Genomic DNA, 25,901 nt, shown 5'->3' with positions numbered 1-25,901 from the left:
TGAAAATAAATGAGTTCTCTGAGGAACTTTGGGTAGAGAGAGTTTAGTAGAGAGCCTTGCATACTGCTTATAGTATGGGCACTGGAGAAGAAAGAGGAAGGAGGGATTTATGGATACAGTAGTTAATGAGAGAAACATGGATAGCATAGTACAGAGATGCAGCAGCATCCGTTGGAGTTATATTTGAGCATACAGTGATCTGTAGATTTCTTGTGGCTATGTATGGCAGGGTACAGGTGCTGTATTTCTGTGTTATAATCTAGTACTACATTATTTATTTTGTTGCTCAAATAATTCTGCTTTGACCATTGGGAGCTCTTTGAGGTTTTCTCCTGTGTTTTTAGATTTTTTTCTCCCAGTCTAGAATGCAGCGACGTGATCATGGCTTACTGTACCCTCGACCTCCTGGGCTCAAGCAGTTCTCTACCTCAGTCTCCCAAATAGTTGGGACTACAGGCATGTGCCACCAAACCCAGCTAATTAAAAAATTTTTTTTATAGAGGTGGGGTTTTATCATGTTTCCCATGCTGGGCTTGTACTCCTGGACTCAAGTGATCCCTCACCTCAGCCTCCCGAAGTGCTGGGATTATAGGGGTGAGCCACTGTGCCTGGCAACATTATTATTATTATTATTATTATTATTATTATTTGAGATAGAGTCTCCCTCTGTTGCCCAGGCTGGAGTGCAGTGGCACAATCTTGGCTCACTGCCACATCCACCTTCCAGGTTCAAGCAATTCTCTCACCTCAGCCTCCCGATTGCCTGGAACTACAGGCATGTGCCACCATGTCTGGCTAGTTTTTTAAATTTTTAGTAGAGACAGGATTTCATCATGTTTTCCAGGCTGATCTCGAACTACTGACCCCAGGTGATCTGCCCACCTCAGCCTCTCAAAGTGCTGGGATTAAAGGCGTGTGCCACCGGGCATGGCTGGCAACTTTATTTTATTTATTTATTTATTTATTTTTGAGACGGAGTTTCGCTCTTGTTACCCAGGCTGGAGTGCAATGGTGCCATCTCGGCTCACCACAACCTCTGCCTCCTGGGTTCCGGCAATTCTCCTGCCTCAGCCTCCTGAGTAGCTGGGATTACAGGCACGTGCCACCATGCCCAGCTAATTTTTTGTATTTTTTTTTAGTAGAGACGGAGTTTCACCATGTTGACCAGGATGGTCTCGATCTCTTGACCTCGTGATCCACCTGCCTCGGCCTTCCAAAGTGCTGGGATTACAAGCTTGAGCCACCGTGCCTGGCCTGCAACTTTAATTTTTTAGAGTAGTTATAGGTTACAGAAAAATTGAGCAGAAAAAACAGAGAGCTCTCACTCCCTTTCCACTCTCTCCCACACAGTTTTGCCTTTTATTAACATCTTGCATTAGTGTGGTACATTCATTACAATTGATGAAAGAATATTGATAAATTATTGTTAACTAAGATCATGTAGTTTACATTAGGGGCCACTCTTTGTGCTGTCATACAATATAGTTTTACCATCTCCCAAATCCCTTGTGTTCTACCTGTTCTTCCCTTCTTCCCATTCATTCCCCACTCTCTTCCTTGGTGACCACTGACCTTTTTTCTGTTTCTGTGTACAGTTTTGCCTTTTCCTTAGTCTCATATAGTTGGAATGATGCAGTATATAGCCTTTCATACTATCGTGGCTTCTTTGACTTAGCAATATGCATTTAAGGCTCCTTTGTGGCTTGATACCTCATTTCATTTTGTTATTGAATAATACTCTTTTGTATGGATGTACCACAGTTTATCCATTCACCTATTGAAGAATATTTTGGTTGCTTCCAAGTTTTGGCAGTTATGAATGAAGTAGCTGTAAACATTTGCACACGTGCATATAAGTTTTCAACTCATTTGGTTAATGGAGTGCATTTGCTTGATCATGTTAAGCTTTGTAAGAAGTTGCCAAACTGTCTTCCAAAGTAGGCTGTACCATTTTTTAAATTCCACCATCAGTGAATGAGAGTTTCTGTTGCTTCACATCTTCACCAGCATATGGTGTTTTCAGTATTTTGGATTTTAACCATTACACTAGGTGTGTGGTGGTATCTCATAATTTTGGTTTATAGTTCCTTGATAACATATGATGTTGAATATCTTTTCACATGCTTACTTGCCGTCTGTGTATCTTTGATGAAATATCTGTCAGATCTTTTGCCTGTTTTAAATATGGTCGTTTGTTTTCTTATTGTTGAATTTTAAGAGTTCTTTGCATAATTTAGATGCAAGTTCTTTATCAGATACGCGTTTTGCAAATATTTTCTCCCATCTGTGGCTTGCTTTTCTTTAACCTTTTTTTTCTTTTTTTTTTTTTTTTGAGACTGAGTCTCACTCTGTAGCCCAGGCTGGGCTCACTGCCACCTCCGCCTCCCGGGTCTCAGTTCAAGCAATTCTTCTGCCTCAGCCTCCTGAGTAGCTGGGATGACAGGCATGTGCCACTGTGCCTGGCCTAGCCTTTTGTTTTTAGTAATTCCTGACTTTCTCATACTGCAGTATGGTCCAGGTTCATATTATATTTTCCCTGCTGAGCCCTGTAGTTAGTCGTTTCTCCAAGAAACTGTGGTTTCTGATTCCTTTTATTGGAGAATGGTATTTAGAAACCTATATCTGGTCATTGGGTTTTATTTGTTGCTACTGAGGTGTTATTCTAGGCCCTCTGGTGACTAGAGGTAGGTAATATGTGTATATATACTACTAACTCGTGTATGTTTTTGTGTATTCATCACTATACACTTTAAGCTGAATATGAGTTTATACTGATATCTACGACTCTTAAATACCATAGGGTTGGCCAGGCGTGGTGGCTCACGCCTGTAATCCCAGCACTTTGGGAGGCCTTGGCTGGCAAATCACGAGGTCAGGAGTTTGAGACCAGCCTGGCCAACATGGCGAAACCCCATCTCTAGTAAAAATACAAAAAATTAGCTGGACCTGGTGGCAGGCACCTGTAATCCCAGCCACTCAGGAGGCTGAGGCAAGAGAATCGCTTGAACCCATGAGGCAGAGCTTGTAGTGAGCTGAGATTGTGCCATTGTACTCCAAGCTGAGCCACAGAACAAGACTCCATCTCAAATAAATACATACATACATACATACATACATACATACCATAGTGTTCATTCTAGCCTTCCTTTCTTGCTCATCAATAACTTCTCTCTCACTTGAGAAACCTGGCTCTGCTGTCCATTGTCCAATTACTTATTTACTTATCCTAGTACACATATAAAGCAATTTCAGAATTGTTTGCCTGTATCTCCTGTGAGAAACAAATTTAACCAACTAGTTAATCCAAGGTTAATTGCATTATTTGTATTCACATACACTCATATTTATAGTAACTTATATTAGAGCCTTTATAATATGGTACATGAAAGACCTGAGTTTCTAATCTAATACATACAAGCTGGGCAAGGTATTTAACCTGACAAGGTCTTATTTTTGCACTTGGTAATTTTTTATATACTTAAAAAACACTGGCCAGGCACGGTGGTTCACTCCTATAATCCCAGCATGTTGGGAAGCCGACTCAGGCAGATCATCTGAGGTTAGGAGTTCAAGACTAGCCTGGACAACATGGTAAAATCCTGTCATTACTAAAATACAGAAATTAGCTGGGTGTGGTGGCAGGCACCCGTAATCTTAGCTACTTGGGAGGTTGAGGCACAAGAATTGCTTGAACTGTGGAGGTGGAGTTTACAGTGAGCCTAGATGGCATCACTGCACTCCAGTCTGGGAGACAGAGCAAAACTCTGTCTCTAAAAAAAAAAAAAAAAAAATTTGAGGATTCAAGAAGAAACATTTTTCAAGTGATGAATTTTAAAAAGCTGTTTCTCTTTCTTTTCCAGTCCCATTTCATCTTTGTTTAAATCCTTTTTTATTTTACATATTTTTTCATCTTGAAAATGGAATGACACGCTGATTTTTTTTTTTAATTCGAGATGGAGTCTCGCTCTGTCACCCAGGCCAGAGTGCAGTGGCATGATCTTGACTCAGTGCAACTTCCGCCTCCTGGGTTCAAGTGATTCTTCTGCGTCAGCCTCCTGAGTATCAGGGATTACAGGTGCCTGCCACCATGCCCAGCTGATGCTTTTGCATTTTTAATAGAGATGGGGTTCCATTATGTTGGCCAGGCTGGTCTTGAACTCCTGACCTCAAGTGACCCACCCACCTTGGCTTCCCAAAGTGCAGGGATTATAGCCGTGAGCCACCACACCTGGCCAATGTGCTGATATTTTTATTTTTTAATTTTTATTCCAAGGTTCAATTTGGGTACATGCTGATTTTTAAAATTTGAGTTTTTACTTACTTACTATATTGACCTCTTTACATGTAAATGAAAGTTTTTTTATTTTTAAATTTTCAGTTTGGTTTTTTATTTAATTAGTCATTCAAATTTTTATTTATTTATTTATTTATTTATTTATTTATATTTTAGAGTTGGGGCATTGCTGTGTTGCCCGGGCTGGACTTGAACTCTTGGACTTAAGCAATACTCACACCTCAGCTTTCCGAGTAGCTGGGACTACAGGTGCATGCTATTATACCTGGCTGCCCCCTTGGTTTTATCTCCTGTTTTGTATCTTATTTCTGTGCCGGTGTGATTGCTTAAGGTCTCCAGGATTCAGCCTAATCTAATTACCCTTGGGTAAAAGCCAATTTTCTGTTGTCTTACATTCCTGAATTCCCAGTTTCACTTCACTTTGGGCCTTTGTGGAATCCTTCCTTTTGTGTTAGTTGAACAAAGTGTTAAAAACATTTTTTTGCTTTGTTTTTAATCAAGAGTGTTCAGGGTACCTACTCTTCATTATGCCAATAACAGAAGTCTCTAGCTCACTGAACAGTCTACAATGTGGATGTGCCATAAAATTTTAATCACTTCCTTATTAAGGTAGTGATTAAAGTAAGAAATGAATTCAGTTTATTTTTACTTTCTTCCATGCTAAAAATTATGAAGTAAAATTTTATTAACTTTCATCACCAGTGGAGTGAGGCAAAGAAGCAAGATAGACTCATTCATGTCTTTCCTATGCTACTTAATTTGTGGATACTCTGAAACCCAAATGCTACAGGATATGTTTTTAGATACCCTCTAAAAATTTCCCACCCAAAGTGAACTTGCCGTAAGCATTTTGTTGTTTCTGAATAGCATATGTCTAGGTGACCATACTTTGGAAAGTGTGTCCACAGTGCAGCAGTGCAACTGATCTGGGATTGTGTTTTGGGCAGGTGAACAATAGTTTTGAGTCATACTGAGTTATAAGAAGGTGGAAGTTGTAGCAAACTGCAGGACGATTTAGAAAACAGTCTGGTGTTTCTCAAATCAAAACCAAAAGCCATCAGAAAAATGTTTTCAGATGGCATAATTACAAAAAAATGAGGAAGTGAAATAGGTTACAAGTCCTTGAGAGTAGACTGTGCAGAGGCACATGGCATTGTTTTCCAGGTCGAAGAAGAGGCCTTTTACAAAGCATCAACTCTAATTCAGGTTATATAATCCTGACTATTGAAGCATATTACTTACATACTGTTTGTCATATGAGCATACTTTGCCTCTTCATGTTTTATTTTTCCTTTTTGGTACATTTTGAACTCCAGAATTCTTTATTTACTATTTGGCTTTCCATAAACAACCAGGCAGGATGACTATGAGATTCTCTACATTGAGAAACTGTGTACATAATATTTGCTTATAATAAGACTCATATTATCATGATAAATCCTTTCTCTTCACATAGTATCTGATAATCCAGTGCCTTTTTAAACAATAGGAAAGCTGTTTTCCAAAGACTTTTCAGAAATCAGATGTTTCTTGGAGCCCTTTCCAGTCTATATACAATATATGTTTACCATTTTTTTCAATTGAAGACTAAACCAAACTTTCCACAAGTTTTGTGTTTGAAGTTTAATGTGTAACTAATCTTTGAGGTAGACATTTGCATTTATCCAGCACTCATCCTTGTTTAAAACTTGCATGGCTGAGATGTCTTTAGGCTTATAGTAGTAAGTTGGCCTCCATCGGCGGAATCTCTCTGGCCTTTGAAGTTGGCACAGTCTGATATAGCTACCTCAAGGGATGTGTGGCCATGGAACAACATGTTTTTGTTGTTGAGTGTTCTTGCTTTCTAGTAATTTTATTTTCTGCTCAAGAGATTTAGTATCTGTTCAGATACTTTATTTTTAAAGGCCACATAAGTAATGACTTGACCTCTAATCTTAGCTTTGAAATTTTCCCAGACACTAATAAAGATGATGTCTGATGACCTATTATTTGAGAATAGTACTCATTGGTTAGCTAGCAATGCTATTTAAAAATGTATTTTTTACGCAAAAAATTATTTCCAAGGCTAAAAGACTTTCTCAGTAAAATCATACATATAATGACATAATTTGGTGACTCTTGCACCTTGTTTTAAAATAGATTTTACACGGTATTACTGAGACTTAATATTGTTCAAAACAACTCTTTTCCTCAAATACAAATGTGAGTTAGTTCTGAGAAAAATATTCTGTAAACCATAATCTTATCAGAAATAGCACCCGTCTCTTGGATCCAGTAAGAACATTTTAGACAGAAAGGGTTCTATAGTAAAAGACCTAGAATTAATCCTTGTTTTGCATGAATGTGGGCTGTCTTTCCCATAAATATACAGTAAGGTTTTTACAAGGATCAAGTTACTGCTAAAGACTAAGATTATCAGTTAAATGATTTGGGCTGGCCACATCAGGATGTAAGCTTAATGATTAGTGGAGTAAAATAAGTTTATCGAATTGTATTAATATGTGTAGTAAGGCTTAGTTATGAAGAAGAGGGGAAAAGGCAGTTACTTTCCAGGTGTTGGGGCATAATTAATTGCCTTTTTTGGTCTGTTTTTACTTGTCTTATATCTATAATAACAGACTCTCTTGATAAGAACCCACCTAGGCACAATGATGTTTTTGTGGGATTAGCAGAGGAAACTGCTTATTGCTACCTTGATATGTTTTCTTGTTTGGCTTTTTGTTAAGAGATGATATTTCGTTTTTTGTTGCTGAACTCTGTTAGTGCAAAGAGAAGAAAACTCTTGCTTAATTAATTTCAATGTTCACTTGAAATCTATTTTAGCCTCCTTAGACAGCCCTAAAAGAGATTTGCGTAATTGGGGTTTTCCCTTGGTTCCAGTGGAAGGGAAATATTTCAGTTCACTTACTTGAGGCTATACAAGTTTGTTCTTCCTTTCCCTGCAGCAAGAATTGTGGACATAAAGTCATAAAACAGATTCAGTGTTAATTTTTAAAACTTCTCCTTATTTCCAACCTCATCAGTGGTAAATAATGTGCCGGACTATAAAATGGAAAAAGTTGAAAATTTCCACTTGTACATTTTGAGCTTTTCAGAGGTACTATACACTCTGGAAATAATAATAAAAGATACCAGGGCTTATACAGTGCTTTTTGTTTGAGGAACTCATATAAACACTAATGCATTGATCCTAACACAGTACTTGATTGTGACTTTAAAAGGTCATGAGTTACTGCTGTTACAAAAAAAAAAGATGGAGGGGCGCTCTACTTTATAAATATTGTTTAAAAAATATGTAGATAAAAACTGAAACAGATAACTGAAAAAACAAAACATATAGGGTATTTTTTTGTTGTTTGTATGTTGACTTTTCTCTTAGCCTATGACATATTTTTATTCCTTTATTATTTTTGACTGTTGCATATGAATCTACTTGAAGCCTGATTTTCTTTTCTTTTTCTTTCTTTCTTTTTTTTTTCCAGGACGGGATCTTGCTTTGTTACCCAAGTTGGAGTGCTGTAGCACAGTCATGGCTCACTGCAGCCTTGATATCCCAATCTCAATTGATTCGCCCATCTCAGCTTCCTGAGTAGCTGAGGCTACAGGCGTGTGTCACTGTGCCCGGCTAATTATTTTAAATTTATTTTTTGTAGAGACTGGGTCTTATCATGTTGCCTAGGTTGGTTTTAAACTCCCAGGCTCAAGCATTCCTCCTGCCTTGGTCTCTCAGAGTGTTGGGATTACAGGCGTGAGCCACTGTGCCCAGCACCCTCTCCCTCCTTTTTTTTGAGACAGCGTCTCGCTCTGTCATCCAGCGCCTCGCTCTGTCATCCAGCGCAGTGGTGCAGTCTCGGCTCACAGCAACCCCCGACTCCTGGGTTCAAGCGATTCTCCTGCCTCAGCCTCCTTAGTAGCTGTGATTACAGGCACATACCACCACACCCAGCTAATTTTTGTATTTTTAGTAGAGATGGGGTTTCACCATGTTGGCCAAGTTGGTCTCGATCTCCTGACCTCGTGATCTGCCCACCTCAGCCTCCCAAAGTTCTGGGATTATAGGCCTGAGCCACACTGCGCCTGGTCCCACCCTCCCGCCTTTTTATTTTATTTTTTTAAAGAGACAGGGTCTTGCTATGTTGCCCAGACTAGACTGAGACACCTGGCTCAAGCACTCCTCCCACCTCAGCCTCCTCAGTGTCTGGGACTGTACCCACACCACTGTGCCCTTCCTGATTCCTATATTAAATAAGAAAGCAGAATCTACTATTAAGCTTTTATTCGTATTCAGCCAGGAAGGTTTAAACTTGTGGTGGTTTCCTGAGCTTGCCTTATTATGTTAATATGCATTTGTCCTTTTAGCTTTCTCAGTTTAATATTTGTGTTATGTAGCTGTTGATTTTGATGAATACAGTAGTCATGTGGTGTAATTTTCAACTTTCTTGTGTTTTTCATAGGTTTATTCTTCAGTCCAAGGAAGCAATTCACAATCAACTGTTAGAGAAGCAAAAAATAGCAGAAGAAAAAATTAAAGAACTAGAAGTAAGTTTTGAGTGAATATTGGCAATAGAAGTTAACATTTGGGAGAAAGTCGTAATCTTATTGTTTCATATTAAATGAAAATGTATACCTGCCTGCCAAGGTAATGTCATATTATTTTTATTTTTTATAATTACTTTGGAGCCATGAAGCTGTCATAATCATATTCATATTCGTAGCAGTGCATAAGACCAAAAAAAGGGAATAGTCTCTTCTTTGGAACTGTAGAGGGTTTTGATGAGATGGTTTAACATGAATGTATTTTGTTCGTTGACCTTGAATGTGTTTATTCTTTAAAACAAAAAAAGCCATAAATGAAATGTGATGTATATGCAAACAACATGGGTAGTGGATTGTGGTGGATGAGCAGGAGAGGGGGTAATAATGATACATTTTAGAGGATCTTGGTATAGCATCTGTTTTACACATTGTGATTCCTTTAACCTAAATTAGGCTCTATATAAGTACAAAGTAGCAAGCTGTAACCAATTAACTATCTGAACGATGGTGCTCCAATGAGAGAACATTTTTTTCTTTTTAGTTAGGGAAAAAGATGATAGGTAACAGTAAGTAAATCTTTGGAAATATTACTTACTTTTTATTATTACAGTTTCTTTGTACATTAAGACCTTTAGTGAGATATTTTTCTTGGGCTTTGGTGAAGGCCCATCCTGTGTGTAGTAAAAGTTAGACTGAACAAAAAGCTGGTTATTATTTCTTAGGGATCAAGATTTCCCAGCATGTGGGTGGATGCATTGACTTCAAAGGTCATTTCATCCGATTTCTGTGAGTACTATTTGAGGCAGAGGATCAGAATCTAACTCAGCCTTCTGCTGAATTTGGGAGATACAGCTTGTAGCCTCCTTGGGATTTCTTTTTTTTTTTCTTCTTTTTTTTTTTTGAGACAGAGTTTCGCTATTGTTACCCAGGCTGGAGTGCAATGGCGCGATCTCGGCTCGCCACAACCTCCGCCTCCTGGGTTCAGGGAATTCTCCTGCCTCAGCCTCCTGAGTAGCTGGGATTACAGGCACGTGCCACCATGCCCAGCTAATTTTTTTTTTTTTTTTGTATTTTTAGTAGAGACGGGGTTTCACTATGTTGACCAGGATGGTCTTGATCTCTTGACCTCGTGATCCACCTGCCTCGGCCTCCCAAAGTGCTGGGATTACAGGCTTGAGCCACTGCACCCGGCCGCCTCCTGGGGATTTCTTAAGGGGCACTGAATTGGCTTGGCCTGGGAGTATGTAGTATATTAGGTTACTTAGGCCTATTTTTGTTTGACTACTGATAGTTTAAACAAACCTGATAATAGATTTACAGCTTAGAAAAGTTGTATTGTAAAAACAAGACAAAAAAGCAAACAAAAAAACCAAGTAAAGAAAAAACAGCCTGTGATAACCAGGTTTTTTTTGTGTCCTGTTTTAACATTTTAAGCAGCTCAACTGTTTTAAGTGGTTCAATTTGATATCTTGTGTTTTCACTCATGAGAAACAAAAGTATTTTTAAAAACCCAAACAAATCATAGTTAAAACAAAAAATGCATTTTTGCAACTGTAGGTAAATACATTTAAAATTGTTATGATGAATAATAAGTAGCAAGAATGTCTATATTTATATAAAATCATTCATATATGCATATATACAACCTTTCTTAAAAGAGGAATTACGCTATATATGCTGTTCTCCATCATTTGACAGTTTATCTTTCTAAGTAATATAAATCCAGTTAATACACAATTTCTTTTTTTACCATTCCCATCGTCATAGGCTCCTTAACATGACCTTTATCTCAGCATTTAGTATACTATATTCTCCAGTACTTCTCTAACCTGTGCTTTTAACAGTATCCTCCACTGTATTCTGAGACAATCCTATACTTTTCCCTGAGACAGTCTCTTCCCTGAGACAATCCTATACCTTTCTACTGCTACACCTAGTTTTGTTACTAAAGCATACCCCTACATGTGCACTCATGCACATATACATTAATTGTGATGTTCAACTTTTCTGTGTATCTTACTGATTTATCAACTGCTTATTCATGTAGTTACTGAGAGAGAGGTGATAAATCTTCCTCTATGATGGTGTTTATAAATTCTCCTTAACCTGTCAGTTTAGTGGCAGTGATACTTAGAGACTGCTGTGTGGGGGGTGGTAAATGCTCATTATTACTGTATACGAAGTTTGGAACATGTTTTATTGTTTTATATTAGGAATTTTTCAGCTTGTTTTTATTTGTTTATTATTATTGTTTTGAGATGGCGTCTTGCTCTGTTGTCCAGGCTGGAATGCAGTGGCATGATCTTGTCTCACTGCAACCTTCACCTCCTGGGTTCAAGTGATTCTCCTGCGTCAGCTTCCCGAGTAGCTGGGATTATAGCCACCATGCCTGGCTAATTTTTGTATTTTTAATAGAGAAAGGGTTTCGTCATGTTGACCAGGCTGTCCCAAACTCTGGACCTTCAGTGATCTGCCTACCTCAGCCTCCCAAAGTTCTGGGATTACAGGCATGAGCCATGGTGTCTGACCTCTCAGCTCTTTTAAAGATAACCATTCTGGCTTTCATTGTTGCTACTAAGAAGTCATCTGGGCTGGGCGTGGTGCCTGTAGTCCCAGCACTTTGGGAGGCTGAGGAGAGCTGATCATGAGGTTGGAGTTCAAGACCAGACTGGCCAACATGGTGAAACTCTGTCTCTACTAAAAATACAAAAATTAGCTGGGTGTGGTGGCATGTGCCTGTAATCCCAGCTATTCGGGAGGCTGAGGCAGAAGAATCGCTTGAACCCGGGAGGCAGAGGTTGCAGTGAGCTGAGATCGTGCCACTGCACTCCAGCCTGGGTGACAGAGCAAGACTCTGCCTCAAAAAAAAAAAAAAAAAAAAAAAAAAAGTCATCTCTTAGTCTAATTGTATTTAATTTGTCTTTTCTGTCTACCTGCTTTTGTGTGTCTATGTCTTTCATGCTTTGTAGTTCCTCTGGGATGTGAGGTGTTGATTTATTCCTTTTCTTTTTCTTTTTTTTAATTTGAGATGGGATCTCACTACCCAGGTTGGAGTGCAGTTGTGTGATCTCAGTTCACTGCAGCCTCCACCTCCCAGGCTTAAACAGTCCTCCTGCCTCAGCCTCCAAGTAGCTGAGACCACAGGCATGCCACCATGTGTAGCTAATATTTTTTTCTTTATTTTATCTAGAATTTGTTGGGTTTCCTGAATCTGACGATTAGTATTTTTTAAAATCAATTCTGGAAAATTTGTATTTCTGAAGATTACTTCTTCCTTATTTTGTTTATTAATGATATTTCCCTCTGGATTTTTTTCCTACCTTTAAACTGGCTGCCACTACCATCTGCAGTAGCCTATTATCTGATTTTCCCATCTCCATCCTTCTCTCATTTAGTTCTTTTAACATATTTAAGTTAGAATGACTTTTCTAAAATGTTAAATCTGCTTATATTACTCTCATGTAAAACCAATCATTGTTCTTAGGGTAAAGCTCAAACTTATTTTTTTGACATGGAATTTTGCTCTTGTCACCTAGGCTGGAGTACAATGGGACGATCTCAGGTTCAAGCAATTCTCCTGCCTCAGCCTCCTGAGTAGCTGGGACTACAGGCATGTGCCACTACACCAGGCTATTTTTTTTCTATTTTTAGTAGAGATGGGGTTTCACCATTTTGGCCAGTCTGGTCTTGAACTCCTGACCTCAGGTGATTGGCCTCCCAAAGTGCTAGGATTATGTGAGCCACAACGCCTGACCAGTTCAAACTTTTTTTTCTTTTGAATTATTTTTGTAACAAACCCTTGTGTCAAGGGCTGACTTTCAATAGATCGCAGCGAGGGAGCTGCTCTGCTACATACGAAACCCCGCAGTTCAAACTTTTTTTTAACATACCTTCAAGGCTTTTAAAGATATAATTTCTGTTTATTTCTCTCATCCCTCCCATTTCCTTTGCCTTCTCTTATACTGTATACTTTAGCCATGCAGAAATACTCTCAGTCTTTGGAGTTTGCTCTGTTTTCATTCTACTAGATCTTGAAAAGTAGTTATCTCCACTTGGGAACTTCCTTCTCCTGCCTTTATCAGCTCCATCTACTAATCCTTCAGATCTTAATAGAGAGTTACTTCTCCTGAGAAGCATTTTCTGATTCCTCAGTCTTAAGTTAAGTGCTTCTTTCTTGTGTTCTCCGATTACTCTGTTAGCTTCTTAGAACATTGTGGGGATTTGGAAATATAAACACTCACCAGTTGAATAAATCGTAAACATGCTTTCCTATTACTTCAGAAGCTTAGTACAGATTCAGAGCTCTAAATTATTTTCCCCAGGGCCTCCTATTGTTGCTCCTCTTTTCAAATCTGCAATCTCTTCTTCTGGACCTAGTGTTTCTTGCCAGTCTAATCTACTTCATTTTAATCCTCTATAATTGTCATCATCATCATCATCATTATGTCATTATCATCAGTTTCTCTCCTGAGATACCCTGTATTAAGTTGGAGAAACACAATTTATACCCAACTCTGTAGACAAAGGCCGGGCTATTTCTGTTTACCATGTTTTCATCTCTGAAAGAGTAAGGTTGATTTTGGTTGGGGTCAGAGTTCTAGTTTTTGATCAAAGCTGTTAATTGGTTTTACTGATTTGACCCACTGAGTATGCTTCCCCACCCTCTACCCACATTTTGTGTAGAAGACAGGAGGGACAGACCTTTTCCATGACATAGATGTGGTCTGATTCAGCTTCTCTAATCTGATAGCCCCTTTTCATTAGTATTTGCTAGGCTGTCTTTTACCCAGCTCTCTTGTTTCTGTTTCTTTATACTTGCCCTCTCCTGATTTCTTTTTTCTGGTATTTATTTATGAGTGCAAAGCTTACCTGGAATTTGTTTAGCTTTTTATAGCTCTGTCATGCTGTGCCTTATTAGCTAACCAAGTGGCCTCATCTACTGGCCCTTTTCTCTTATAGTCAGGGGTTGGGGTACTACCTGCCCTCATGTTAATCTTGATAGGGAGTCATACTCCTTTTTAGCAGAGTAAGGACAAGCACTGTCTTAATGGTGGGAAGATAGTCTTACTGTGTTTTTTTTCTTAGACCTTCTTTGTTGAACCTATGGATTATATAAAGAATAAAGAAAAAAAGAAAAGGACTTTTTTTAACTTTTTTTTTTTAAGATGAAGTCTTGCTTTGTCACCCAGGCTGGGGTGCGGTGTCGCAATCTTGGCTCACTGAAATCTCCACCTCCCAGGTTTAAGTGATTCTTCTGCCGCAGTCTCCCAAGTAGTGGGATTACAGGTACCTGGGCTACATTTTGTATTTTTAGTAGAGACTAGATTTTACCATATTGGCCAGGCTGGTCTCGAACTCCTGACCTCAGGTGATCCACCTACTTCAGCCTTCCAAAGTGCTGGGATTACAAGCATGAGCCACTGTGCCCTGCCTCTTTTTACATTTTACATTTTAATACCCCTGTGTTGTTCTTCACGCCATCATCACTTTAGTGGGATTAATTGGTAAGTATTTTCATAACAAGCTCACGGTATATGTAGATTTAATCTTTCCTTTATAAAGATGATAGATAAAATTCTAGAAGAGAATACATCCTAACTGATTAGTAGACCAATGATGCTGATCTTATTCATGAGAAAATACAAAATGGTGGCTTTAGTATGATAGAGTAACCTTGTTATTTTTGTCATTTTTTGGAGGACATTTTCAATTTTTAAAAAATACTGATGATAACTTTCTAAAGCAGGTACTGAATGCATAATACCTAACACAGTATTTGTTGTTATTTGAAAAGTACCCAAGCGTAATTTTAGAAAATAGCATGACTGCAACTGTGATTTAGAAACATGACATGAGTCTCATCTATCTTTGTAAAATAATTTTCTTTTTATAATGTATAACATTGGTACAACATTGGTACAAAGAGAAAGAAGTCTTTTTTTTGACAAAATTCAATTTTAAAGTTGAGTTACAAGTATTGATAGATTGAGGAGATCTCTATGAGTGGGAAATTCATCCTCTGTTTTTGCTAACTTTTTTGGAGGTAAGCAGGAAATAATTAGTGGGCCTCTTTTGGAGTTGGGAAAATTTAAGTCAGCATTCAGCTGATCTAGAGATCAGCTCTAGACCTTCTGAATCTCAGCTATTAGGAATCTTTGAGGTAAATGTAAACTTATTTTTTTCTTTCTTTTATTTTTGAGACAGAGTCTTGCTCTGTTGCCCAGACTGGAGTGCAGTGGTATGATCTCTGCTCACTGCAACCTTCACCTCCTGGGTACAAGTGATTCTCCTGCCTCAACCTCCTGAGTAGCTGGGACTACAGGTGCACACCACCACCACGCCTGGCTAATTTTTTTGTATTTTTAGTAGAGCTGTGGTTTCAATGAGTTAGCCAGGATGATCTTGATCTCCTGACCTTGTGATCTGCCTACCTTAGCCTCCCAAAGTGCTGGGATTACAGGCATGAGACACCTCGCCTGGCATAAACTTTCAATGATACATTTGAACACATTATGGCCATCATTGCCTTATATATATATTTTTTGTTCCAGGTGGAGGCTAAACAGTTACTTCTTCAACCAAAAATGGACCTTCAACCTAAAGTCTGTTATATTTCAGGCACATGCATATACTGGTTAACCAGCTTCCTTCCCCTCTGTCTCCAACATGGTTACCACCCCTCCCACCACCCTGGTTAGCTCAGCTATGACAGAATAAGAATAAGGAAACCCAGGACATTCTGGCCTGCTTAGCGCCACTTCTGACGTAGAATGTTGCAATCCCAGAGTTGTTCAAATAACTTCCCATCCCATGTCATATGTAAAATCTATAAACTGTGTAAAAGTTTTGACTTTTGAAGTCCCAACTCTTCCACGAAAATGACAATTTTGGTCAGACAGTGTTTCCTGAAATAAGTAGGAAGAATGGTGGTTAGAGAACAGGATAGGAGGTGCCTGTGACACTCTGCAGTTGGGTTAGGTTTGATACTCTGATGAGAACATGCTTTGGAGGGATTCCCACAATTGAGGACATTTTACTCTGCCTGTTGAGGATCATTTTTTCCATCGCATGGGTGGTGACTGGTAGGCACTTGGATGGATGTCCACTTTTGCCCTAAGTACTGCATTTTTGAGCTGGTACAGTTGGTGTATTTAATAATAGGAGCCCCCCTTTAGAGGTGATGGCAGGTGGACTTTACTATACCTCTGTTTTTTTTTTTTTTTTTTTTTTTTGAGACGGAGTTTCGCTCTTGTTAACCCAGGCTGGAGTGCAATGGCACGATCTTGGCTCACCGCAACCTCCGCCTCCTGGGTTCAGGCAATTCTCCTGCCTCAGCCTCCTGAGTAGCTGGGATTACAGGCACACGCCACCATGCCCAGCTAATTTTTTGTATTTTTAGTAGAGACGGGGTTTCACCATGTTGACCAGGCTGGTCTCGATCTCTTGACCTCGTGATCCACCCGCCTCGGCCTCCCAAAGTGCTGGGATTACAGGCTTGAGCCACCGCGCCCGGCCCTATACCTCTGTTTTTTAATGAAGAATGGAGGGCAAGGGGATAGCGGAGCCAGTGATAGAATGTTTTTAAAACATTAAACAAGAAATGTGCCCAGCAGGTTATCTGCTTGCATAGCTCTAAATTTATAATCCATTAAAAATTTAACTTTTTATTGAAATGTAGCATTTATAGAAATATGTGTTAAATAACATATATAGCTTAATCAGTAATTATAGTCTGAGCGTGGTGGCTCACATCTCTAATCCCAGCACTTTGGGATGCTGAGGTGGGTGGATCACTTGAGGTTGGGAGTTCAAGACCAGCGTGACCAACATGGAGAAACCCCATCTCTACTAAAAATACAAAATGAGCCAGGTGTAGTGGTGCGTGCCTGTAGTCCCAGCTTCTTGGGAGGCTGAGACGGGAGAATTGCTTGAACCCAGGAGGCAGAGGTTGCAGTGAGACGAGATTGTGCCTTTGCACTCCAGTCTGGGCAACAAGAGTGAAACTCTGTCTCAAAAAAAAAAAAAAAATAATAATAATAATAAAATAAAATAAAAATAAAGCAAACACCTCAGTTATCCAGGCCAGTAAATCAAATATTGTCAGGACACCAGAACCCTCCTTATTGTTTACCACTGCCTGATCATATGCCATCCCTGCCTGCCTCTCCCACCAAGTAACTACTGCTCTAACTTCTGTGATAATTATTTCCTTTTTTAAAAATATGGTTTTACTACCTATGGATGTATCCCTAAAATAATATGATTTAGGCCAGGCATAGTGCAGTGGCTCATGCCATAATCCCAGCACTTTTGTAAGGCCGAGGTGAGTGGGTCACCTGACATCAGGAGTTTGAGACCAGCCTGGCCAATGTAGTGAAACTCTATCTCTACTAAAAATACCAAAATTAGCTGGGCCTGGTGGTGCACACCTGTAGTTCCAGCTACTCGGGAGGCTGGGGCAGGAGAATTGCTTGAACCCGGGTGGCAGAAGTTGCAGTGAGCTGAGATTGCACCGTTGCACTCCAGCAAGACTCCATCTCCAAAGAAAAAACTATGTGTGTGTATATATATATATATATACACACATACACACACACACACACACACACACACACACACATATATAATTTAATTTAGCTTGTTTCTGAACTTTATGTGACCAAAGTCACTCTATTTTTTGCCTCACTTCTTTCGCTCAACATTGTGAAGTACATCCATGTTATCTCTTGAGACTGTGAGTTGTTCATTTTTATTGCTGTATAGTATCCCGTCATATAGAAGTACCACAATTTATCTAGACAATCCATTTTTATCCTTAACAAGCAAAGATATTCTCGTAGAGGATTTTCACAGTGTATCTTAGCGTCTTGCTGAGACAATTTTCAGAAACCACCGTCCTCCCACACTCCAGGAAAGCCTGCATCCTCGAAAGAAGTATAAAACATCTCCACTCCTGACGATTAAAATTAGCTTGATGATTGCCTACCTTCCGTAGTAGCTAGATAGCTAGGCACTTATGGGTATCTTTTTAACATTTTTATCTTAGAAATCAAGGCAAGTTGTAAAATCTCTTTTCTATGTTGTTTTGACTTGGAGAGTCTTGGGCGAAGTGATTTCTCTTATTGTGCATACATTGGGATTTCAAATGTGAGTACTTATCTCTTTATAGAGCTCATTTGCATTCTCAACATTTGTAAAAATGGATGTTTGTTTTAAAATAGTTTTCAGTTATTTAGGACTTCAGTCTAAGAGAGCCTGCTGGTTGGAAGCCCCCAGAGTTTATTATGAACTGTATATAGTCTCTATGTCCTGGTGTCTTAGGGCTTAATGTAACTGCAGATCTTCCTTTGTGGATTTCAGGGAAGAGCTAGTATGGGTCTGAAAAAGCCCGTATATGCTCTTTTTCTGCTTGAGCATTTTTTCTTATTAATGTTGTCAATGCCTTGGTCTGTGTATATGTTATGATCCAAGTGCTAAAATTTGCCCAAATGTAAAGCATCTGTGATGAATTTTATTTCCTTCATAGAAGTATTGTAGATCTGATGAGAACTCAGATGTAAGCAGTTCAAATAGATGGGTTATTTTAACTGGATAGCCTTTCTTATTTATCTTGAAATATATATCATAGATATTTAACACACACATTCGTACACTCTTGATTTGATCTGTTCCCTGATGGCGCATCTTCATTTTATGATTAAGATAAGAGACTTAAGATAATTGGATTTGCATTCCAATTAGCCCAGAGTTCAACTTTTTGCATCTTGTTTCAGTTATTCTTTTCTTCTTGGATACATTGGGTGCCTCCTTGCTCTCATTGGAATACTCATCTGTCCCCACACCCGGCTGTCCCTTTGAATGTTTTAGAGAGTTGTTGACTTCAGCCTTCATTGTTAACACGCTTCATATGGTCTGTACTCTTTTCTGTCTAACCATATGTCCTTAGCCTTCTCCCTCCCATGTCTGAATTCCTCAGATCATTTTTGGGCTGTCTAGAGAATGATTTTTTTTAATGAGTTGGACTTTGAATTTTCTTTCATGTCATTACATACTTCCCCACCAAGTTAATCAGGGCACTTTTCCGTATCCCAAATTCTTACTCTGATCAGTCTCTGTTCTCACATCACAAGTGTCCTCCAGACGCTGGCCATAAAAAGCAAGTTCAATACTCCATGTGGGGAAGGCCACTGTATTAATGAGCATGCTACACGTCAGCTCAGAAAAAGAGCCAAAGAAAGGTTGACATTTCAGCCATAAATAGAAATTTCCAAGTCTACTAGATTTACCACTGAGCATTCATTAACCCTGAATTCCTAATTTTAAAAGCCTTATGTTAATTTAGGAGTCGTCATTCTAACTGTTGTTGTACTCTACGCCTCAGTTTCCTCATCTGTAAAATGAGAATATTGGATTAGAAGATCTCAGGATCACTCTAGTCACTTAGCTATGAAGTTTATTGTTATAACCTTGATCTTTTTCTGAGTTGCCATGTTAGGAGCAGAAATGCCTCCTTAAAATGAAAAGATGGGAGAAAACAAAATGGAAAACAATTTCGTTTGTCCAGATCATTGTCTTAATTTAAAAAGTTAATTAGAAGGATCCCTACGGTGACTCATACCTGTAATCCTTGCACTTTGAGAGGCTGAGGCAGGCAGATCTCTTGAGCCCTGGAGTTCAAGACCAGCCTGGGCAACAAAGTAAGCCCTTATCTCTACAAATAATTTAAAAAATAGCTGGCATGGTGGTGCATGCCTGTGGTCCCAGCTACTGCAGAGGCTAAGGTGGGAGGATTGCTTGAGCCCAGGTGATGGAGGCTGCAGTGAGCCCTGATAGTGCCACTGTACTCCAGCCTGGGTGACAGAGTGAGACCTCTATCTCAAAAAAGACATAAATAAAATAAAAAGTAAATTGGAATCCTGTTTTTGAAGCTAAAATGAAGCAAGTTGTCTACCTATATCTAAAATGTAATTAAATGTGATGGAATCTCCTTTGATATCTTTGGAGGTAAACTATATTAGGCATCACCTGTTTTAGAAATCTATTTTTAGCCCGGCATGGTGGCTCACTCCTGTAATCCCAGCACTTTGGGGGGCCGAGACGGGCGAATCGCTTAAGGTTGGGAGTTGAAGACCAGCCTGACCAACATGGAGAAACCCCATCTCTACTAAAATACAAAATTAGCCGGGTGTGGTGGTGGGCACCTGTAATCCCAGCTACTGGGGGAGCTGAGGCAGAAGAATTGCTTGAACCTGGGAGGTACAGGTTGTGATAAGGCGAGATTATTCCATTGCACTCCAGCCTGGGCAATAAGAGTGAAACTCCATCTCCAAAACATACATATATAAATTATATATATATATGTAAATATAAAAATAATGTCTACTATTTATATAATATAAATTATATATAAATATATATAATAGTGTAAGTCCACATATATAATTGACATCTCAAAAAATACATATATAAATAATTATATATAAATGTATTTTATAAAATTTATATAATTTATATTATATAAAATATAATATATAAATATATAAAATAAATATATTTATATATGTATTTTTTGAGATAGAGCTGAATAGTTTAACTCCACATATATAATTGATATACCCAGGAAGATATCACTTTATTCATTTATAGTGCTTTATCATATCTTATAAAATACATGATACATAGAATAACAGCATTCATGTTCCTGTGTTCAGAAAATGCTAATAAATGATTAGATTCCTTGAGTGTTTATGAACTTTTTTTTTTTTTTGAGGCAGGTTCTTACTCTGTCACCCCGGCTGGAGGGCAGGGGCACGATCTTGGCTCACTGCAGCCTCCACCTCCAAGATTCAAAGGATTCTCCTGCCTCAGCCTCCTGAGTAGCTGGGATTACAGGGTATACCACCATACCCGGCTAATTTTTGTATTTTAGTAGAGACAGGGTTTCACCACATTGGCCAGGCTGGTCTTGAGCTCCTGGCCTCAAGCCATACACCCACCTTGGCTTCCCAAAGTGCTTGGGATTACAGGTGTGAGCTGCTGTGCCCATCCTGTTTATGAACTTTTTAATGAATTGTATCTTATTTATTTTTATAACATACTGTTTTGAGAATTTTAGTTTATCTGCTTATGCAAACAGTTACACTATTTTCATAGGACTTTTACCATTTTTTATCTTATCGTTTTATTCATTTTCAAATGAGTTTTGCTATATTATTTCATTTATAAATAGAATGACTAGGGACGGTGCTGTGTTGCTAATTATGACTAGTTTGAAGTTCCTCCCAGCTCACTTTGTTCTGCTTTCAATCTCCTACCTGCTGCCAGCATAATCGAAATATGTGAATTCCATCACTATTCATGAAACTATTCTTTTGGTTATACAGTCATCTTGTGAGGGAGTTTTTCCAGAATGGACACAGATACGTGTACTCCTAACCTTTGTGTAAAACAGTTTAGTTCATTTGATTCTGTTTTTGTTTTTAAGAAAACACATGTGATGGTGGAACAATACTTCCAGATCAGGAAACGTTATCGGTTTCCACTGATGTTTTATACCTAGTCTGTTTTTATATGAAACTCTAAAGGCTCAAACTCTGTGATGCTATAAAGACATGGAAAATAGTTCTTTCTTAGGGTTGGAGGAAGTGATGACTAGTGTTTTTTTTTTTTTTTTTGCTGGTAGTATCTGATAATACCCCTTCCCTTTAGCTATTCTAGGCCTGTTTAGTTGTGGGGCGTTGTCGGACTGAATTGCTAAAAATAACAAATAAGGGGGAGGTGATTCTAAGGCCAGCCCTGGCTACTGTCTGTAATCTGTTTAATTTAGTTCCTGGGGAGAAAGGCTAAAGGAACATGGTGCCATTCTCATTGAATGGATGTTTTGTTTAAAGTGCTGATGAGAACATTGTTTGAGCTCTCCCTTTTCTCAAACCCCCCAGGGCTCATGTACCCACATTCATTATGTGGAACCAGAGGCTGGGGGCTCAAAGAACGTGGTGGTGATCGTGGTGATCGCATTCAGCAGTTGTGCTAGAGATTAACCAGGCAATTGTGGTCTTCTGTTGGTCTTTTAATGTGGCTTTTAACAATGGAAATGTGCATTTAGCTTTTAAGAGAGTGAGAGTGAGTGTGGTGGTTAGAGATGGGGGAGTTAGTGTATGAATAAGAATCTATTTACTACTTTCCCTAACTCAGTGTTCAGAGAGTCAGGTGGTTTGATAAAATAATCACGTGTGCGACTCCAGTACACCTGCATTTAACTTCAACCCACACTGCCAGCATAAAGCTCTGCTTTGATTTGACTCTTGACCTCTCTGTGCCTTAACTTCTTCATAATAATAGAAACAGCTTGCCAGGCACGGTGGCTCACACCTATAATCTCAGCACTTTGGGAGGCCGAGGTGGGTGGATCTTGAGGTCAGGAATTTAAGACCAGCCTGACTAACATGCTGAAACCCCATCTCTACTGAAAATACAAAAATTAGCCAGGTGGTGGTCCAGCTACTCAGGAGGCTGAGGCAGGAGAATCACTTGAACCCGGGAGGCAGAGGTTGCAGTGAGCCGAGAATGTGCCACTGCACTCCAGCCCAGGTGACAGAATAAGGCTCCGTCTCAAAAAAAAAAAAAAAAAAAAGAAACAGCTCTCTGTAGAGATAGCAGTCTAGTAACTGCTTGTAAAGCTGCTGATGATCACTGAAGGAATGGTTTAAATGCCTTTCCTATCCCCTGCTGTGTATTTTCTAGTGATGGAATGTGTGAAACTAGGAGCAAATTTTTAGCGTGTGTGTGTGTGTGTGTGTGTGTGTGTGTATGTGTGTGTGTTTCACATACTGTGTTGACTCACCTCAGGGCTTATTGATTTTTATATTCTGAAGTTTATTGATTTTTGAATTCTGAAACCTCATCCAAAACCCTTTCCTTTGTAGTTCTTATTTTGGGGAAGTGGGGTGTCTAAAACTGATTACTTTAACACCAAAGGTAAAAAATGATTTTTTAAATTAGAGATCTTGGGGGTTTGTTGGGGGGTAGGTGCCATGCAGATGTCTTGGGAAAGCATACATTAATAAAGATCGAGGTATTTACCCATAGCTCTGGGATCTGAGCAGTTAGACATTGCAGGGTTTGTAAATGCCAGCTTTTAGATATTTCTCAAGTCACAAACCTGTATTACTCCCTAGTTTAATGATAGGCTGCTGCATTATCCAGGTAAGAGATGATCGTAGCTTGGACCAGGATAGTGGCAGTAGAGGTGATTGGACTCTGGATGTATTTGAAAGTAGAACCAAGGTGACTGCGTATAGGAGTAAAAGAAAAGAGTTGAAAAAACCAAAGTTTTGGGCCTGTGATTAAGGAATTATACCCTCTTCCTCCCTCATATGTCACTCATTCTCCTGTTAGATTTGGAATGGGTTCATGGGAGAGGTGGCATTTTACTTGGGCTTTGAAGGTCAGCCAGAAGTTTGCTAGGTTGGGCTGGGGCAGAGGAGAGGGCATTTCAAATCAGAGAATAGTGTGGACAAAAGTCTGGAAGTGGAGTGGTGGTTACAATGGAGTAACCCTCCATTGGGAAATGAGTGAGTGGGGTGTGAGACTGGAAAGATCTAAGGAAAAGGAATGAAAGTGAATGAAATCAGCATTGCTTCTACTCACTTTTTCTAAGTACCACTTGTCCTATGCAAGTAGCTGTTCTCAGTGCCAATGCTATTCATTCAGTGTGGTTTCCACTCAGCATTCCATGTGTCCTGGGCTCCACAGAGGGATCGTCCTGCTGCAGACATTCCACAGGTTTATAGGAACAAATGTGCTAGTGCTCATTCATAGATCAATGTTTCCTAGTCAGTTTTCAAGTTTTAAAACTAATTTTTTTCCCCAAAACTAATTTTAAAAGCAAACTGAAAGTTTGGACCTTTGAGATTGATATTGGGCACCCAAGTAGAGATGTTGAATAGACAGTTGGATATATGAATCCAGAACTCTGGACTAGCAAAATAAAATGGAGAATTGTCTGCAAATTGTCAGTTTATAGATGGCATTTCAAGTCATAGAACTAGCTTGGGTCAACTAAGGGAAAAGGATAGCTGGAGAAGGGACAGGGTTTGTGGACTGAGCCCTGGGTGACTGCAGCAGGATCACAGAGGTATGGACAGTGTACATCTTGCATCCAGATAACTGAGTGAATACCCACATGGGCAAGCCTCCGCTGATACGCTGATACGGCGCCAGGCTGAAGGGTTGCTCACAACTCCCTTGGTGGTAAGGGGACTGCTTTTTCATGGGCTGTGCAAGCAGAGGCTGGCAGCAGAAGTTGTCAGTTCTGTCAGACCTGAGTTGCAAGTGCTTTGTGGCCTTCCTTACCAGCACTGCCCCTGGAGTTAGACCTGATTGGCTGAGGGAGGCTGGTTGGTTTCCCCTGGAAGTGACTGCAGGAGGTAGAGACAGATCAAGTTAAGCTCAGAGCTGAGTGCTCTGTCTGGACAACACTGCAGAGAGGGAGTGGCTGAACACAGTCCTTTTAAAGTATAGCAGATAAAAAAATCTGCCATGGACCTATGAAATCTTGAGGAAAATGTGAGGGAGGTGGTTACTAACATGGGGACAAGCAAAGACGCCTGAGTTTTGAACTAGTTTTGAAGGTTAAAAGATCCCTAAAGGGATTTTACGTTAATTCATACCTTCACTATTCCCAAATATACTCACATATTATGTACACACACATTGCTACCCTGTTTAAAATGGATTTAAAATTTTATTTTATTATTTTTTTTGGAGATGAGGTTTTGCTTTGTCACCCAGGCTGGAGTGCAGGTGGCACAATCGTAGCTCAGTGCAGCCTGGAACTCCTAGTCCCAAGTGATCCTCCTACTTCAGTCTCCTTAGTAGCTGAGACTACAGATGCACACTACTGTGCTCAGATGATGACTTTTTTTTTTTTTTTTTTTTTTTTTTTGGTGGAGACAGGGTCTCCGTATGTTGCCCAGGCTGGTTTCAAACTTGTCCTTGAGCCTCCCAAATTGTTGGGATTACAGTCCCCTCTGTGAGATCCAAATATATACTAAGAAAAGCTTCAACCTTTAGACTATTTTTTAAGTTCATCTTTAAGATTCTAAGCAAGTAAAAGATACTGCTTGTGTTTGCTCTGATATGTATAGTATAATACCTTGGCATAGTTGAGAATATGAACTCTGGAATTAGATGAATATGAATTTGAATCCTGACAGCCACTTAATATCATCTTGGAGAAATGACATATTCAGTGTTTGATATGGGTTAGATGTTTGTCTCCTCCATATCTCATGTTGAAATGTGGTCCCCAGTGTCGGAGGTGGGGCCCTGTGGGAGGTGATTGGATCATGAGGGCAGATCACTCATGAATGGCTTAGCGCAATCCCCCTGGTGATGAATGAGTTCTCAGTTCACTGGAAATCTGATTGTTTAAGTGTCTGGGACCTCCCACTCACTCTCTTGCCTTGCTTTTGCCATGGGACATGCTGGCTCCCCAGTGCCTTCCACCATGATTGTAAGCTTCCTGAGGTCTTCACCAGACACTGAACAGATGTTGGTGCTATGCTTGTACATACTGTGGAACCGTGAACCAATTAAACTTCTTTTCTTTATAAATTACCCAGCATCAGGTATCAGTGCAAAAATGGATTAATACAGTGTTTTTAAGCCTAAATACACTTGTCTGTAAAATGGCAAAAGCAACAGTGTTAGGATGAAGGGAGACAGTAAGTGATTTTTATTTCCTGCCCAAGAATGGAACCAGTTGAAAGACAGATGGACATAAAAATTCCATCTTTTTATATATTAATAAAGATTAGGTTGAAGGATGTGACTTAGGTATGCAGCAGTCCTGAGTTTTTAATATTGATCCAGATTTAGGCATACAAATAGATGAACTTACCCTACAAATCTCTGTTAAGTGTGGGACAACCACTAGTCTTTCTCTGCAGAGGCAAGCAAAGCCTGTCTGTTAAACTTACAAGAGCCTTCTGTAAGCAAGCAGCTTCTGACAGAGCAGAAGGGGCTGAGCTCCTTTGTTTCTTCTTCCAAACAAGCCAGTCAAAGAAGC

The 25,901-nt window shown here is 39.4% G+C and overlaps 1 protein-coding gene across 1 annotated transcript in view; it reads left to right on the top strand.

The window, feature by feature from the left end:
- Window positions 1–25,901, top strand: part of PFDN1 (prefoldin subunit 1) — a 62,647-nt gene that overhangs the window by 15,392 nt on the left and 21,354 nt on the right. Inside the window, exon 3 of the mRNA XM_003933906.4 lies at window positions 8,749–8,833. Within this exon, the coding sequence (XP_003933955.1) occupies window positions 8,749–8,833 (85 nt within the window). The remainder of the gene's footprint in view (window positions 1–8,748; window positions 8,834–25,901) is intronic.

The sequence above is a fragment of the Saimiri boliviensis genome, chromosome 1, assembly GCF_048565385.1.
Source record: "Saimiri boliviensis isolate mSaiBol1 chromosome 1, mSaiBol1.pri, whole genome shotgun sequence".
In the NCBI taxonomy this organism is placed as follows: domain Eukaryota; kingdom Metazoa; phylum Chordata; class Mammalia; order Primates; family Cebidae; genus Saimiri; species Saimiri boliviensis.
Note: the sequence above shows the minus strand (reverse complement) of the source record. Positions and strands in the feature narration are given on the sequence as shown.